The 18502-nt window shown below is 34.7% G+C and overlaps 1 protein-coding gene across 26 annotated transcripts in view; it reads left to right on the plus strand.

Moving 5' to 3' along the window:
- LOC106884224 (GTPase-activating Rap/Ran-GAP domain-like protein 3) overlaps positions 1-18502 on the plus strand; it is a 1447782-nt gene that overhangs the window by 1363116 nt on the left and 66164 nt on the right. For all 26 annotated transcript variants that reach the window (XM_089343952.1, XM_089343984.1, XM_089343968.1 and 23 more), the window contains 4 exons: positions 1691-1802; positions 3502-3547; positions 8260-8366; positions 10499-10614. In XM_089343952.1, coding sequence (XP_089200078.1) covers positions 1691-1802; positions 3502-3547; positions 8260-8366; positions 10499-10614 — 381 coding nt within the window. The remainder of the gene's footprint in view (positions 1-1690; positions 1803-3501; positions 3548-8259; positions 8367-10498; positions 10615-18502) is intronic.

The raw sequence follows: 18502 nt of genomic DNA on the forward strand, positions 1-18502 counted from the left end.
ATTCATTTTATATTTGGGTTGACTCTGACCTCAAATCTTGCCTCTTGAGGTTTTTTCAAACGAAATGTTTGAATAGGTGGTGTAATCATCATTCACGTCATTATCATCAGTGTGTGTGTACATGTGTGTGTGTGTGCATATATGTGTGTACATGCATGTACATACACACACATGCACACACACACTAACACAAATACATGCATAGATGAATACATAATAAGACAGAAGATAAATATACAAAGACTCTTTGTAGTAGCCAAATACCCCAAAATCTCACTACACATTAGATAATCAACTCTGGAATATATTATGCCTAGAAGGGTAAAATACAGAATGATCAGTTACAAAACTTTTGATAATAGTTGTACTTAATCAGGTCTAATTTGAGGCTAAGCAACAAAAGGGCTTCTTGCTTTGTATGGTGGATGAAGATGCATAGGAAATGCAAAGCTATATGGTTGTAAAACAAGTACTAAATATAGAAATTCTGTTATGGTGGAAAGAAATAAAGTGCATATGATCCATTGAATGTATAACATTAATCTTCATAAAAGACAGAACAAACAAGGTGATTAAATGGCTAAATAGTAAAGGCATCAACTTATGTATACAAGAGAGTTAGTTGTATTAATATGTGAAGGAAATTAAACAAGATTGCCTCTAGGGATAACAATGATGTATTATATATATTTTTCCTTTGTGGACAACATAGCAACAAAAAGACCTCTTCCAATCTTTTTGGTAGAAAAATGCAATAGTAATTACACAGCATATGGTTTGTGTATGAAGGTTAAAAGAGAACAAAATTCAGACATAGAATGTACAGGTTATAGTTTATATGATTGATCATGACAAAGTTTACATAAATGTGTTTGTAAATTTACATAGATATTTTCATGTTTTACAATGTCAATTAAATAATGTGTTGTATAAATAAGTATACATATATTTTTGTTTATTTTACAAAATCAGTTGCACAAAGTGTTGTAGAATGTCTTATAGAAAATATACATACATAGGTCTTTGTCTGTGAAGTCAATATGTTTACAAACAGCTACTTAATATCAGTAACGATAGACATAGATAATGCATGTGTTTTTCAACTGGTACATACAAACATTTCCAAAAGATACCTCATTCAGCATAACATGTATTGGCACAGCAAAAAGAGTTTTGTTTAAGTTTTGCATTGTGGATTCTTAGCATCTGCATGAAAAGATGCTGAAAAGCTGAACCACTAAACTTGTTTGGTGTAGAGCAAATTGAACCAAAATCCAGTCACATGATTTGTTTAAATAACTAAAAATGGCTCACAGACTACTAGAGTATGTTAGGCAAAAAAATTATGATTAGATTATAAAAAAAAAACTGTGAAATCATTATTCAGTGGTTGAACAGAGTCACTACATGTGAATAAAAAAAGTACATCTGAAGGAGTGATCAAATCAGATGTCAAGATACTGGGTGACTAAAGACATAGGTGATTGGTGATATTGTATACAGTAGACCTGTCTAACCCATACTTATCCAGAGAAACACATGTTGAAACAGTGATGACAATGAAAAGCAATTGTACAGACACACCCACATACATTTATACAAACACATACTCACATACATACAATAAGGTTTATCTAAAATTAGAAAAATTGCCTTATTTCTCATATTTGTCTTTTCATTTACTTCACAGGTTGAGAGAAAACGACATATTGGTAATGACATTGTTAATATTGTTTATTTTGACTGTGATTTCGAAAAACCGCCCGTATTCAAGCCTAATATGATGAAGACTCATTTTACTCGTATCCTTTTAATGCCATCTGTAATATTCATTAATTTAAAATTCATCATCATCATCAAAATAATAAGAATAAATAGAAAGACAATTGCTTCTATATAGTACATAAGTTCACTGCAACTCATCTGAAGTTGGTACCAGCAAGGAATTTTTTTCCCATCATGTGTTTATTTGTCTGTTCATTGCCTACTCCATTTTAGTAAATTTAGCATGAAAAACAACAACTACTCCCCTTGAAAATCTCCCACCCAAAACAAGGCTCCAAAGACATTTGTTACACATCACTTTGTGTGGTCATGGCTATGCTAGATATAGCAACTAAATTGCCTTTGAATCACATCTGGTTAGCATTAGAAAAAAAGTAAAAGACATACTGTATTTTCCAACAAACAAGTGAACATAGTATATAGCGTAAACATTCAAACATTGACACTATCTTTTCAAATCCTTCTGCATTTTACATGGAATTTTTGGTCCTTCCAAATTCATCAAGTCAACCAACATGTTTTGGCTGTAAATTTTAGTCAGAAGAATCCAACTTATATGTTAGAAAATATGATAGAATATTGAGCAAAATGCCTTGTGGTATTTGTTCTGGCTCTTTATCTTTTTGAATTCCAATTCTGCTAAAATCAACTCTGCCCCCTAATCTTTTTGAGTGGTGGTGGGCAAGGTACAGTAATTGAAATACCTGCCAAAAACTGGGTTGATATAATCAATTTTTCCCCTTTGCCATAAATTTCTGGCCTTTTACATCACAACCAGAATGCTTTTGATTATAGTTCTGCACAATCAGAGCTTATTTAGGTTGGCCAACCATCAACAATAACGGGGTAAAGATCCCCTTTTGTCATGAATGACCATGGGATGACCTCGAAAGTTGCTCTCCGAGGCACAAGTCCAGGCAAGGTTGTTTATGGAAGACCAGAAGTCACCCATGCATACCAACTTTCCCTCTTCACGCTGCTGACGTTATCCAAGGGAAAGGCAAAGGCCAATACAGCATGGCACCAATAATGTCACAACTCATTTTTACCGCTGAATAAACTGAACAATGTGAAATAAAATGTCTTGCTCAAGGACACAACACACAGCCTGGGTCAGGGAATTGAACTCACCACTTCATGATTGTGAGCCCAATGCCCTAACCACTGATCCATGCATCTTCACCAACAACAGCAACTAAAGAAAACAGACTTTCTATGACAAATTACTTTTGTTCTTAACACTTTAATTGGACCAGTGATGAAGCTTGTTAATTGAACTCTTTAGTATTTAAATTAGTCATCATCATCAGCATTTAATGTTTGTTTTCCTTGCTGGCATAGGTTGGATGGCTTGACAGGAATCGGCAAGGCCAGGGGGATGCACCAAGTTCCATAGTCTGTTTTGGCTTGGTTTCTACAGCTGGATGCCCTTCCTAATGCCAACCACTTTACAGAGTGTAAAGAATGCTTTTTACATGGCACCAGCACCCACACCAATGCTGACACAGATATTCTCTCACTGGCTTTATGTTTAAACCAGCCAGATCTGGCCTCTCACATCTACCCTACAATATCATTCTAAGCTATAAGACAATGCATGATTAATTCAAAACAATATGAATAAATAAACATTACATTTGACTGAGTAATCTGAATATTAAAGGGTTAAAATAACAGTTATTATTTTTGTATGTTTTCCTCAACTTTTGCTCTCAGATATTTATGCAGTTGTAATGTACAACAAGGAGCAAGATGCATTTAAGTAATTGAACAATATTCTTATATATTTCTTATATTTCTATATATACCTATATATTTCTATAAATTTCCATATATTCAAATAATTTTCTTCTTTCTTTTCTTTCCTTTTTGTATTAATAATTTTAATATTTGGTACCATTCTTTTGTCTCAGCTATTTTGCAGCACAAACTTCTATATTATGTGTATATAGGAACTTTATGCTTTAGATTTAACACACACACACACACACACACACACACACACACACACACACACACACACACACACACGCACACACACGCACACACACGAGGGTCAGCTGATTTCATAGGTTACTCTCATGGAATGTGACCAAGTGAGGTTTACTTTTTAACATAGTCCCCCTTGCAGTCCACAACCTTCTTCCATTGTTGCAGTGCTTGAATCCCATCGGTGAAGAAGCCTTCATCTTGTTGGCATATATGCATATATTTAAGTATTATTATCTGAGGATCTTTTCCTCATTGCCTTCCACTAAACTCAGAGTCCCTTCAAAAGGGACATAGGGTCTTTCTTGCCTCCCACCATTCTTGTAGCTCTTGGAAAAGATAATGGGAACTGCCCTGTCCTTTCTCTTCTAAAACATAACAAAAAACGATCCCTGTTAGAATAGATACTAGAACTTCAATACCACAGTGTAAGTAGAGCTTTGCCACCCAGGGTGGTCTTTGTGTTTGCCACCACCATCACCTCCTACAAAATAGCTCAATCCTTCCCCAACAAAATAAGATGCCATCTGAGGCAGTCTATCCTTCTTTGGCACCACTAGTGCTTTTACATTATATATGTGAATGTGAACTTTGCTAAAACTTTCTCTTCTACCAGTAAGAAAGATCTCCATACCACATATGTTTATTTTTAGTAACTTAATTTTGTAAATTAATCATAAATAACTTAATTCTTACATATATTAATACACACACACACACACACACACACACACACACATATATATATATATATATATATATATATATATATATATATATATATATATATATATAATTGCACTCGAATTATGTTTCTTGATTGTTATATATGTGATATGTTAATTACTAAACAATTCTTAATAATTAGGATAATTATCAAATTACTTCCAGCAGCATGTAATATGTTGTTTTCTTATTAATTATTGGCCTCTCAAGGGTAACAAACTGGCAGAATTGTTAGAGCTATGGGAAAAATGCTTTGCAGTATTTATTCTGACACTTTATGTACTGAATTCAAACCCTGTCGAGGTCAACTTTGCCTTTCATCCTTCTGGTGTCAATAAAATAAAGTACCAGTTAAGTACTAGAGTCAGTGCAATCAACTAACCCCTTCCTCCAGATTTCTGGCCTTATGCATATGTTAAAACTGATTTATTATTGGTTTATCTTTAAACCAAAAATTTACAGTTTGTTAAATCCTCTCTGTTACATGGTAAAGTTAGAAATCACAGTTATTAATGGTTTTTAGATAAGGCCGCAAGCTGACAGAATCATTACTACATTTGGGTGAAACACTTAGTGACATTTCTTCTGGCTCTTTCTGTTCTGAGTTCAAATTCCACCAAGGTCAACTTTGCCTTTCATTCTTTCAGAGTCAATTAACCCCAGTTGAGTGCTGGGGTTAATGTAATTAACTTCTTCCTCTCTTCAAATTGATGGCTTATGCTAAAATTAGAAAGAATTAATGGTTATGAAATATTATTGCAATGTGTAAGAGATATCGATGTGGCGAGCTAGCAGAATCATTAGCACACCAAGCAAAATGCTTAATGGTATTTCACCTGTCTTTGTGTTTTGAGTTCAAATTCTGCTGAGGTCAACTTTGCCCTTCATCCTTTCAGGGTTAATAAAATAAGAACCAGTTGAGCACTGAGGTTGGTTTAATTGACTTAGCCCTTCCCTACAAAACTACTGGTCTTGTACCAAAATTTGAAACCAATATGTAAGAGATATAAATTTCTTTCATAAATTCAAGATTTAAAATTTATAGATGAAGGATCAGGGTAAATGAGATTGTGTCATGCTCGTACCTTACTTAATGAGAGATCCTCTACATGATTGTTTGATCTACAAAAAATAATATTCATATCTCCCTAAAATTCCAACACTTGTCTGTCTTATAAAAAAAAAGCACATTGGATAATGTTGTCCAAGGTTCACTACCCCTGAAGAAATGAAAGCATGATTATAATTTGAATGGCTTTTGATCATGAGTTTGTCCATTCCATGAGGGTTGATACATGGGGTTAAACATCAAATTTAGTATCCAGTGAAATTAAAACAATAAGAAATCAAACCCATATATTTATGTATCAATATATTTTTTTCATGTGAATGGAAGCCATTGATTTATAACTTACTCTTTTGCTGTGGAAATCAGATATATCCACTCAAAATTTCATTACACTTAACTGCAGAAATCAGTTTTATATACCAAGCTATCTTTTGTTGAGAAGGAATATTATTTTTGAAACTATTTCTTGTTGACATATGACAAGTTTATTGAAGCAACATGACTTGCAGAAAACACCATTTTTTTTTTTTTTCCTTTTTTGTAATAGATATTTAACACCATTATTGGAATAACCATTTAATCTCAAATTTAGGTCATCCTTAGAAAAGCAATGGCCAAGTAGATAAGAGACAGAATTTTTTTCTTGCTGGCTATGAACAATGCACTAAATTCTTAATTGTTCTAGCTTCATAGAGAAGATGAACACATGTTATTGTCCAGCTCCAGAAAAGTTCTAATCAGACAGCCCTATAACATGCAGGTAGTTTGCCAAATGACTAAGCTTGGTGACCATTTCATTACTGTATTTCCCTTGAAATACACTGCCTTTGTTTCAATAAATTTTGAAGCTAAAGTCTGCTTGGATCAACTTTGCCTTTCATCCTTTCAGGATCAATAAAATAAGTACCAGTTGAGCGTTAGGGTCAGAATAATCAACTAACCTTGCTTCCTCCTAAAATTTCTGGTCTTGCGCCAAAATTTGAAACCATCATTATGCTAGTGTTTGGAACATAAGTCAATATGAAATGTTGATGGAAGGCCTTTATTTAGTTCATCTTAACCCTTCTGTTGCCAATATTTTTTTGAAATAAATAGCCTTTGCTTCAGTTAGTTTTAAAATAATGAAGAATTTAGTAAAATAGCTTTGTCATTTTTAAGTTGGTGTTTGCAGCATAAATTAACATGAAATTTTAATGAAAGATTTTAATTTAGATCACTTTAAAATAGAAAGTTTGTATTGTAGAACCAAGGGTGGTCTCAAGTGGGTTGGTATCAAAAGGGCCAAAGCAGGAAATTTGCTTTATAGAACCAAAGGTGGTCTCAGATGATTTGGTATCAAAAGGGTAAAACCATTCCTTGGTCAAGCCTAGAGCCACACTACACCATCTGAACATGTGGTGTTGAATTACATAGACTGCAGCATGACAGTGTAAACATGTGTTCAGAGGAGCACAAATTGTCAGCTGCTGCATCCTTAATGATCTGACAACTTTATGTTCTTTTTTAATATTGTTGTTAATATACAAACAACATGGATATTGCCACTTGTCAGCAGAGGATGGGTATGGTATCATAAATATTCCGTTATTCAGTAATTTCAATTTATGAGTCATTAAAAACATTATTATAAAATCGTTTTGCTATGTTGGAACTTTATTACTTTTATTTCATTTTTGATGATTTAGAAGTCAATTAAAATACTAACACGTTTCCTCTCATAAACAAACTAAACAGGCAAATTTTAATTTGAAGGAATTCTAACTGCAGAAATGGTCCTGTGATTAATAAGTCCACTTTTGCAATCACATAGTTTCAGGCTCAATTCCATTGCATGACACCTTAAGCAAGTGTATTCTACTATTGTTCCAAACACTCTAAATCTTTGTTACTCAAATTGGTACATGGTAACTGTTTGGAAGATTGGTATGTGTGTGTCTGCATATACATACATATATATATATGTATGCATGTTTGTATATATGTATGTATATGTATATATATGTAACTTTGCAAAAGTGCGAAAAATCTATTTTTTTCAAAGTTTTCTGCAATTTTCTTGGGAATCAGAGGCCCCAAGGCAGAGCCAAGATATTTATCTAAAATGTCGCAACATGACGGTCCTTTTGACACCAAAATTATAAAAATTGGACGTTCCTGTAAAAACTTTTCTTGCATGCAACTCTTGCCATTTATTTTGCAAAAAGTGGGGATCCCTTCAGTTTTATCGATTTTTCTCCTCGAATCAGGGTATCTCTAGGCAACGATAATGCAGCAGTGACCTGTCTGAGTAAATTTGCCATTTAATAAAAAAAATTTCATCAAAATCGGATGAAAAATGTGGAAATACATAAAAAGTATACACATATACACACACACAGACATTTTGAGTTTTATAGATATAGATAAACTCTTTGGAAAGTGTTAACTATCATAACTGTGGTCAACAATGTTTTCAAATAGTTAATTATATTTTACTTTAGTTATGGCACTTTCTGATGGTATCATTAACTTTAGGCAATGTTACTGGCGCCCTTTATTTTGCAAAGGCCATTAAAAGTGATTGTTGATGTTAAATGTATTGTAAAATTGATTGGAAAATGGTTAGGAAACAATAATAGAAAGAAAGGATTAAAATAGAAAGAGATTAAAACTTTCAACTATAAAAAATATATATTTCTTTTATTTTGTAGACTTTCTGTATTCTCTGAAGAGTCTGTTCCATTATTTGGACCTGTATTACCTTCACCTCCCATTTTCACAAACCATAAAGAATTCCGTGACTTCCTTTTAGTTAAATGTAAGTATTCATTGTTTTTGGGGATTTTTTTTTTATTATTTCAAAATGAAGCTTCCTACATTATTATATTTTCATTCATATTTAATCTTTAAAAAAATATTCATAAATAGGTTTATTTCTATCACTTCATATACCAATATGTTCTATGAATATTCACCGTTAACAAAAAAAAGCCAGATATTTGAAAATAGAATACACAATAGTGCCCCACCACCTCAATGAAATAAACAAACAGCTTTGCATCAAGGCAAATTATTCACTGCTCTAATAGCTCATTGTATCATAATAGAATCAGAGAGTTGCAAGGTAGAATTAATGGTTCTGGTTTAAACCAGATTGTCTTCTTTTATCACCTCAGGTAAATTGCTCTTTATTCTCTGAATGGCAGTATCAACTTTGTGTCAATGGAATTCTCATTCTAAATTCTGTAACTGCATTACCAAATCAATGTGCTGGATTACAAGTGATTGGCAAAACAAGGCCAACAAATATTCTACCATCTAAAGGCAATTTACGGTAGACATTAAAGTTGTTATTGCAAAATCATTGTTTTGTTGACTCTTTATAACTTTATTTCCTTTCTAATAATTTAGAAGTCAATAAAATTACTGTTGACCCACTTTCTTGAATTAACAAATAAATAAACGAAATAAACTTCAAAACATGATTTAATGTAGAGGATGTCTAAAGGTTGGAGACAAATGACACCAGCATGCTCCACATAAACAACATGGTACAGATAAGTTCAGAGGTTAACTAGGTTGAAGAGGAATTAATTGTTGTTTATATGAGTGAAGATTGTATTGGTTTGGACATGTGGATGCACATGGATGATAATAGATGGGTAAAGCGATGCCAGGAGATCCCAAGTGCAAAGAAAACTGCAGAAGAAGAAGAAGACTAAGGAAGATATGGGTAGAAGTGGCGAAAGCTGATCTCAGGATGCTGAACCTTTCAAAAGAGATAACAAAGGGATGAAGCAAATGGCAAGACTCTGCACTGAGAATAATTTGTCCAGTCCATGCAAGTATGAAAAAGCAGACATGATGATGACGGTGGTGGTGGTGGTGTTACCGTCGGTGATGGCGGCGGCAGCAGCAGTGGCATCGGCAGCAGTGGCTGCAGCAGCAGTGGTGGTGGCAGCACTGGCAGCGACAGCAGTGGTGGCGGCAGCAGTGGCGGTGGCAGCAGTGGCAGTGGCGGCGGTGGTGGCGGCGGTGGTGGTGGCGGTGGTGGTGGTGGTGGTGGTGGTGGTGGTGGATGATGATGATGAAGATGATAGCAGCAGCAGTGGCGATGGTGACAACAGTGACAACAACAGCAACAATGGCAGTGATGAGGATTCTCACCATAGCTTCTTTCTCCTCACTTAAGACACATGAACCAGACAAGGGAACTTCTGCATATTTGCTTAATGTAGCATCGTAATACCCTCCCCAACTAATTCACCATCACCACCTTTAAGAAACAAAAAAAAAAATGAGTCATGTATTGTAAATCTAACATATTGGAATAGTAAGCTCAACAATAAAGATGAAATAGCCATGGCGAGAATTGCCAATGAAACATTGTGTTTCATCAGTTGTATCTTTATCGTAGATTAGCTTTGATCAGAGTTGATGTAGACTTGTCCAATGATAACAATGCACACAATTGTTGCTTATTTTCTGTGATTATCATTGTTACATTATTAAAAATCAATAGTTACATAAAATATAATTTCAAATACTAAAAGCTGTTAAACTTCCTCTTTTTGATGCAGGGATGTTTTACAAATTTGATTACACAAACATTTTTCTCCAAATCAAAAGGATTTTCAGCACATACCATTATTTTCTATTGGGATTTAATTCCATGTTTTCTAGAATATTTTAGATGAAATATCAATCCTTTTATTTTTTTTTTTTTAAGCTCCAATAAATTTCCTGCTTATTAATTAGCCAAATATTTTTAAAATTTTATATTGAAACATTCAAATATGAATTTTATTATTCATCCTCATTATATGCAATAAATAATAATAAACACACACACAAAGCAAAATACTTTTTTTCTTTTCAGTTTTCCTAAATATTCCCTGAGCTATATTCTATTTAAAGTTTTCTGAAATAATATTTTACTTTACATTCTAGTAATCAATGGGGAAAAGGCAGCTGTTAACAACCGATTATTTGCTCAGAAGCGGGAGCGAACCTTGGACATGTTAATACGTAATATCTACCAAGAATATATGCCTGAACTATCAAAGGTTAGTTTCTGTTAATTCACCATCTGTAATTTCTGAAATTTGCCACCTGTTTGGAGTAATGATAAACTCCAGGAGGTACTTCAAATCTGTCCAGGATGATTCAAACCTGGTTGAAGTTTTACTTTATTCTTTTGCTGTTCCTTTATTCTTTTGCTTGTTTCAGTCATTAGACTGTGGCCATGCTGGAGCACCATCTTGAACAATTTGTTTTAGTTGAATGAATCAATCTCAGTACTGAGCTTTTTGCTAAGCTCGGGACTTAATTGATCAGCCTCTTTTGCCAAACTGCTGAGTTACAGGGATATAAATACACCAACGCTGGTTGTCAAGCAGTGGTGGAGGACAAACACAGACACAAAGACACCACCTCCCTCATTAATTAGTATTCCCTCCTCCCAGCTCAGGTAATTTTGTCTTACAGGCTAATTGGTGATCTTGTCAGTGGTGTTGCTATGTACAAAGCACCCAGTTTACTCTGTAAAGTGGTTAGCTTTAGGAAGAGCATCCAGCCATAAAAGCCATACAAAAACAAACAAGGGAGCTAAGTGTGGCCCCAGGCCTTTCCAGCTCCTGTCAAACCATCCATCCAATGTCAGCATGGAAAACGGATGTTAAATGATGATGGAATGACAATGAAATGATGATGATGATTTATATGAAGGTATATGTATGTATGTATGTATGTATGTATGTATGCATGCATGTATGTTTGCATGTATGCATAGAGAGAATTTACAAAAGAAACAACAGACAAAGACAGGTGGTGTTGAAAACAAATAGATGTATTAGTATAACGCTCGGGAATTGAAAAAGTCTTTTTTAACGTTTCAAGCCTATGCTCTTCTACGCATGCATGTATGTATGTATGTGAGTGTTTTTCGCTCCTTGCCTTGACATTGCATGATAGCTGTAAATAAGTGTTACTGCCATACAAGCAGTGTCATTCATTTGCAATATTTTACAAAAACATGCCTGGCCATTGGAAACAGGTAAGAGTTGATGACAAGAAGGGTATCCGTCCTTAGGAAATCTGCATCAATAAACCCCCTGTCCAAACCATGCAAGCATGGAAAAGTGGACATGAAACTGATGATGATGATGATAATTATCTATACCATGATCTTTTATAGGGCATTTGAGACTACCTGGAGAGAGGAATTAGGTTATTTGCCAACCAGAGACAGGTCTCAAATGCTTGCAACAGAGCTGATGTCACTAAAGGCATCCAAGGACTGAGCAACAATCATTGAAACTATTGACCCATTTGCATTCAGAAAATTCTCTCAAATTCAATATTTATTTAATCATCTCATCATCATCATCATCATCATTTAACATCCGTTTTCCATACTGGCATGGGTTGGATGGTTTGAATGATAAGCTGCGTTTGAATGATAAGCTGCACCAGGTTCCAATCTGATTTGGCATGGTTTCTACAGTTGGAAGCCCTTCCCAACACCAACCACTTCAAGAGTGTAGTGGGTGATTTTTATGTGTCACTGGCACAGGTGTCAGTTACGAAACACCAGCATCGGTCAAAACTGTAATCTCACTTGGCTGAACAGGTATTCCTGAGAATGGTATGTTGCCAAAGGTCTCAGTCACTTGTCACTACCTCCATGAGGCCCAAATTTTGAAGGATGCTTTTTACATAGTCTTTTACTCTTTTACTTGTTTCAGTCATTTGACTGCGGCCATGCTGGAGCACCGCCTTTATAGTCGAGCAAATCGACCCTAGAGCTTATTCTTTGTAAGCCTAGTACTTATTCTATCTGTCTCTTTTGCCAAACCGCTAAGTTACGGGGACACAAACACACTAGCATTGGTTGTCAAGCGATGCTGGACGGACAAAAAAAACATATACACACACATACATACATATATATATATATATATATATATATATATACATATACGACAGGCTTCTTCCAGTTTCCGTCTACCAAATCCACTCACAAGACTTTGGTCGGCCCGGGGCTATAGTAGAAGACACTTGCCCAAGGTGCCATGCAGTGAGACTGAACCTGGGACCATGTGGTTGGTAAGCAAGCTACTTACCACACGGCCACATTATCTTGTTGCTTCAAGATTTTGACGATGTGACTATTTATTTTTAGAATGATATTGTTGGCTGGATCTGGCCAGTTTGAACATAAAGCATGTAGAATAATTTGGCCAGATATAGCCAGTTTAGGTGCTAGCCAAACAGTTAACCCTTTAACATCTGTTTTTTAGTTCAGACCTAAAATGAACTTCCATTACTGTGTGCTAAAATGAGCTATAAATTGAATTTGTCAACCACTTCTATATCAACCATTAGTTTATCAAAAGCTGTAGTACAGATAAATCCCATGAGTGAGAAGGTTAATTTACACAGCAATTAACTATTGGAAAACTGTCAAACTGTGTTGTCTGTATTAAACTGCATAACAAATGAAGTCTACCACTCAAAATTTAATGTCACATGTAATCATAACCAGCTTGGAAGCCATACTAAGATTTAGACTACACAGAGAGTGTGAAAACAATGAAATTTGAATTATTCCTATGGTATAGGCACAGGCATGGATGTGTGGTTAACAGGCTTGCTTCTCAACCATGTAGTCTTGGGTTCAGTCCCACTATGCAGCATCTTGAGCAAGTATCATCTACTATAGCCCTGGGCCAATCAAAGCCTTGTGAGTGGATTTAGTAGAGAAACTGAAAGAAGCTCATGTGCATATATATATGTATATATATATATGTATGTATGTACATATATGTATGTATATATATATACATATGCTTGTATATATATATATTTATGTATGTATGTATATATATATAGATATGTATGTATATATATATATATATATATATATATATACATATATATATATGTGTATGTATATATATATGTATGTATATATATATGCATGTATATATATACACATATATATATATATGTATATATATTTATATATATATATATATATATATATATATATATATATATATATATATATATATAATATGAGAGGTTTTTGTATGCAGAGATTCAAAAGGCAGGTAAGGCTATGTAAGTGCTAAGGAAGGACCGTTCTTAGACTCACAGTTCGATAATAGTATCTCTCCTTTTCCAAAATAACTTCTCATATTGAACTCTACTATTTCCTTCTATTTAACTCTCTGATGATGAGATATCTTTTGTATCCCTGAAACAGCTGTAAGACTACCCTTCTCTTTATAAAATGTCCTAGAAATTTCATACTGTCTTCGCTTTGTTGTCTCATTTTATTTAACCTATATACATACACCACTGCATGGTGCCAAAGGTGCCGTCCACTGCATCTCACATAAGAACGAGATATTGCAGCAGCCTTGGTTTCAGAGGACCTCAGCTCTTCAATGCCCTGCCAAAACATTTGAGAGACCTGCAAGACATGGATGCGGAGGTCTTCAAGACAAAACTCGACGCTTTCCTCTCCACGATACCAGACGAACCAATGGCTCGAAATGAGACACAGTTTAGGGCAGCGATGTCAAATTCTCTTATACACCAGATCATCATCATCATCATCGTTTAACGTCCGCTTTCCATGCTAGCATGGGTTGGACGATTTGACTGAGGACTGGTGAAACCGGATGGCAACACCAGGCTCCAGTCTGATTTGGCAGAGTTTCTACAGCTGGATGCCCTTCCTAACGCCAACCACTCAGAGAGTGTAGTGGGTGCTTTTACGTGTCACCCGCACGAAAACGGCCACGCTCGAAATGGTGTCCCCCATGCGCCACCCGCACAAGCCAGTCCAGGGGCACTGGCAACGACCCCGCTCGAAAATCCTACAGGAGCCAGTCAGGCGGTACTGGCAACGGCCACGCTCAAAATGGTGCATCTCATGTGCCACCCGCACAAGAACCAGTCCAGGGGCACTGGCAACGATCTTACTTGGCTTGCCGGGTCTTCTCACGCACAGCCCATTTCCAAAGGTCTCGGTCCGTAGTCATCGCCTCGGTGAGGCCCAATGTACGAAGGTCTTGCCTCACCACCTCAGCCCAGGTCTTCCTGGGCCTACCTCTTCCACGGGTTCCCTCAACTGTTAGGGTGTGGCACTTTTTCACGCAGCTATCCTCCTCCATTCTCACCACATGTCCATACCAGCGCAATCGTCTCTCTTGCACGCCACAACTGATGCTTCTAATGTTCAAAGCGAAGACAGTATGAAATTTCTAGGACATTTTATAAAGAGAAGGGTAGTCTTACAGCTGTTTCAGGGATACAAAAGATATCTCATCATCAGAGAGTTAAATAGAAGGAAATAGTAGAGTTCAATATGAGAAGTTATTTTGGAAAAGGAGAGATACTATTATCGAACTGTGAGTCTAAGAACGGTCCTTCCTTAGCACTTACATAGCCTTACCTGCCTTTTGAATCCAAAACTCTTGATTGGACTATATCAGGTGCAGGAGAAGAGCCATGCAAGGAACGTGAAGAGAGCAAAGCATAAAGACAGAAAATCACGCTGGTGCTCCAGCATGACCACAGCCACTTGGCTGAAACCCATAAATAAATAAATAAATATGTATATATTTATATATATATATATATATATATATATATATATATATATATATATATATATATATATGTATATATGTATATACATATATATATACATACATATATATACATATATATATGTGTGTGTGTGTATAGAGTCTCAGAAGTGATGTACAGATAGTATATATTGAGAAAAAAGAAGGTCGCCAGAATTTTGGAAAAAAATTTTTTATTTGTTTGTTATTATTAGTGCTTTTGTTCATTTTCGAACTTGTCAAATTCACAATTTTATTTGACAAGTTTGAAAACGAACAAAAGCGCTAATAATAATGAATGAATAAAAAATGTTTTTCAAAAATTCTGGTGAGGTCTTTTTTTTCTCAATATATATATATATATATATATAGGGGGGGAGTAAGAAGAAAAATAAGTAAAAATGCACATTGGAAATCAAAAAAAGTAAAGGCTTTTTATGAGAAGTAACAATAGACATATACAATTAGATGAATTGAGGTAGGAATAAAAGTAATAAAATATTACTTTTATTCCTATCTCAGTTCATCTAATTGTATATATCTATCGTTACTTTTCGTAAAAAGCCTTTACTTTTTTTGATTTCCAATTTGCATTTTCGCTTATTTTTCTTCTTACTTTCCCCTTACAGTTCCACATGTAGTTTCTATTTTGTTTTTGTAACATATGTCTATTATATATATATATATATATATATATATATATATATATACTTTTTGCAAGTAAGTCTGTACTTACATATATATATATATATATATATATATATATACATATATACATAAACACTGAAAGTCACTGGAATTGAGTCTAAATCATTTGAAGCACAAGTCTGAGACCGTACCAAGTGGTGGTATTCCATCACTATTGGAACCAAAAATCTCAAAGCCATCAGAAGAGAAATGGAAGAAATCAAATGACAGGAGAGAAAGGCTCAACAAAATAAACCTCATTCTCCACCAACATTGCTATGCAGTCAATGACATTGATTTTTCTATGCAAGAACTCATCAGCACCATCACCATAAAGGAAGCATTCAGCAAAGAACATACTGAATTCTCGGATATGAGATAAAAACCAATACGATATATAAGTACATGGTTGACATCATCAGAATTTTATAAGCATTTGGGAGAACATGAAATAATCTTTTTTTGTGTTTTTATAATCTCAAGGTATGCATAAAGCCATAAATACTAGGCTGAGAAAACCTTTTGGACGGAATAAGTCCCACAGGCGCCTTCAAGTGTTTCTATCTAAAAGGGTTTTCCAACCCAATATTTACATGCTATTATTTACAGACTTATGTAAGCCTCAAGATTTCAAAAAAAGAACTTTGTGTGTGTGTCTGTATGTTAGTGTGTATCCATGTCTAGATATCACATGATGGTTGTCTAGACATCACATGATGGTTGTAAATGGGTATTGTTACCATACAAGTAAGGTTGTCCATTTCTGACCTTCCATGGGAAAACATGTTTGACCATGGGGAAATATTATCTCGCTTGGAAAACAAGTGAGAGTTGATGACAGGAAAGGCATCCAGCCATAGAAATATCTGTCTCAATAAATTCCATCATATCTCATGTAAATGTTTTGACAAGTGGATATTAAATGACAATGATGATCATGGTGGTGGTGGTGGTGGTGGTGGTGGTGGCGGTGGTGGTGGTGCTGGTGGTGGTGGTGATGATAATGATAATGATGTATATGCTTTATCTTGTGGAGATAGAAGTTATTGAAATAAGGGTGGTGGAGATTACTAAAGTGGCAGCATCAGTAGCAGTGTAATTTTCATAAATATCTCATCATACGATATCTCTTATCAGATATCATAGCAAACAGAATTTTGCAGAAGATTATAACTATGCAATTCCTGTGAACCTTTCATTTTCTATTAAATTATGTAAACAGTAAGGTTATGTTTCTTAGAAGTATAATAACTATCAATTATGTTGTTAGTATTGCAACATAACGGTTTCAAAGACAAAATTTACGCAGTTTATCATCTCTCAGTGAAAACTAACATACTAACATTGTTATTTCATTCTCATATGAGAAACTTAATTGTACAGTTATTGCAAATGTTGTCTAGAAGATATACATATGCATACATATATATATGTATATACCCATATATGCACATGTGCATATACACATACATGTATATATATAGGTGCGTATATATATAATTATATATATACATATATGTGTGTGTGTAAATGAATAAAAAAGACTAACTAAAAGACAGGGGTATAAACTGTATAGTAAGCAAATCCATATATACACACACTAAACACAGACACACACACACACACACACACACACATACACACACACACACATACACACACACACACACACACACACAGATGCAAACACATGTGCAGATAAAGATACACACTACAGAAAGACAGAATAGGCTAAACAGGACAAGGAGGGACACATTGGAATCATTGAAGAGGTCTCAGGATGTATGACAAAAGATTTCAGACAAAGGACACTAAAATGATAATAATAATAATAATAATAATAATAATAATAATAATAATAATAATAATAATATATGGAGAAACTTTCAAAATACAAAGACGTGGAAATAGAGGTAACTCGAATGTGGAATCTAAAAACAGAAACAATTCCTATCATAGTAGGTGCCTTAGGTATAATAAAAAAAATATTCAAAGAAATACATAACAAAAACACCAGTACTTACAAATATACATAACATACAGAAAATTGCACTACTGGGCACTGCACACATCCTACGCAAAACACTTTCAATACAGTAACCATAAGAGCATCACAGCAAACCACAGCACATACCCAAGGCACACAGAGCTGCGCTCGGTCGTGAAGTGAAAGCACGTTATAAAAATAAAACTACTGAACAATAATAATAATAATAATAATAATAAAGCTGAAGTGAAGAACAAGTATATAGTGTGTGTGGTTATTCTGCAAAAAAAAAAGAAAATGACCATCCCAAAATATAATAATGAATTTAAACAAGAATAACCAAAATAGGGTTGTAAACTCAATTGAGCCAATAGACTGCCTCATATCTTTCATCTATTTCAGTCACTTGACAGTGGCCATGCCGGGGCACAGCTTTGAAGGGGTTTTAATCAAATAAATCAATCCTGAAACTTCTTTTTCTTTTTTAATTCTGGTAATATTATATCAGTGTCTTTTGCTAAACTATGGCATAACCAGGGTCGGCCTTAGGGTCGCTGGCACCCCGAGCAAGATGAGTTTTTAGCATGTACAAGCTGATAGTCATGGAAGTCTCCTTGTCTTTGTCATGCCCTCTTTGGC

The sequence above is a fragment of the Octopus bimaculoides genome, chromosome 2, assembly GCF_046866305.1.
Source record: "Octopus bimaculoides isolate indiv1 chromosome 2, ASM4686630v1, whole genome shotgun sequence".
NCBI lineage: Eukaryota > Metazoa > Mollusca > Cephalopoda > Octopoda > Octopodidae > Octopus > Octopus bimaculoides.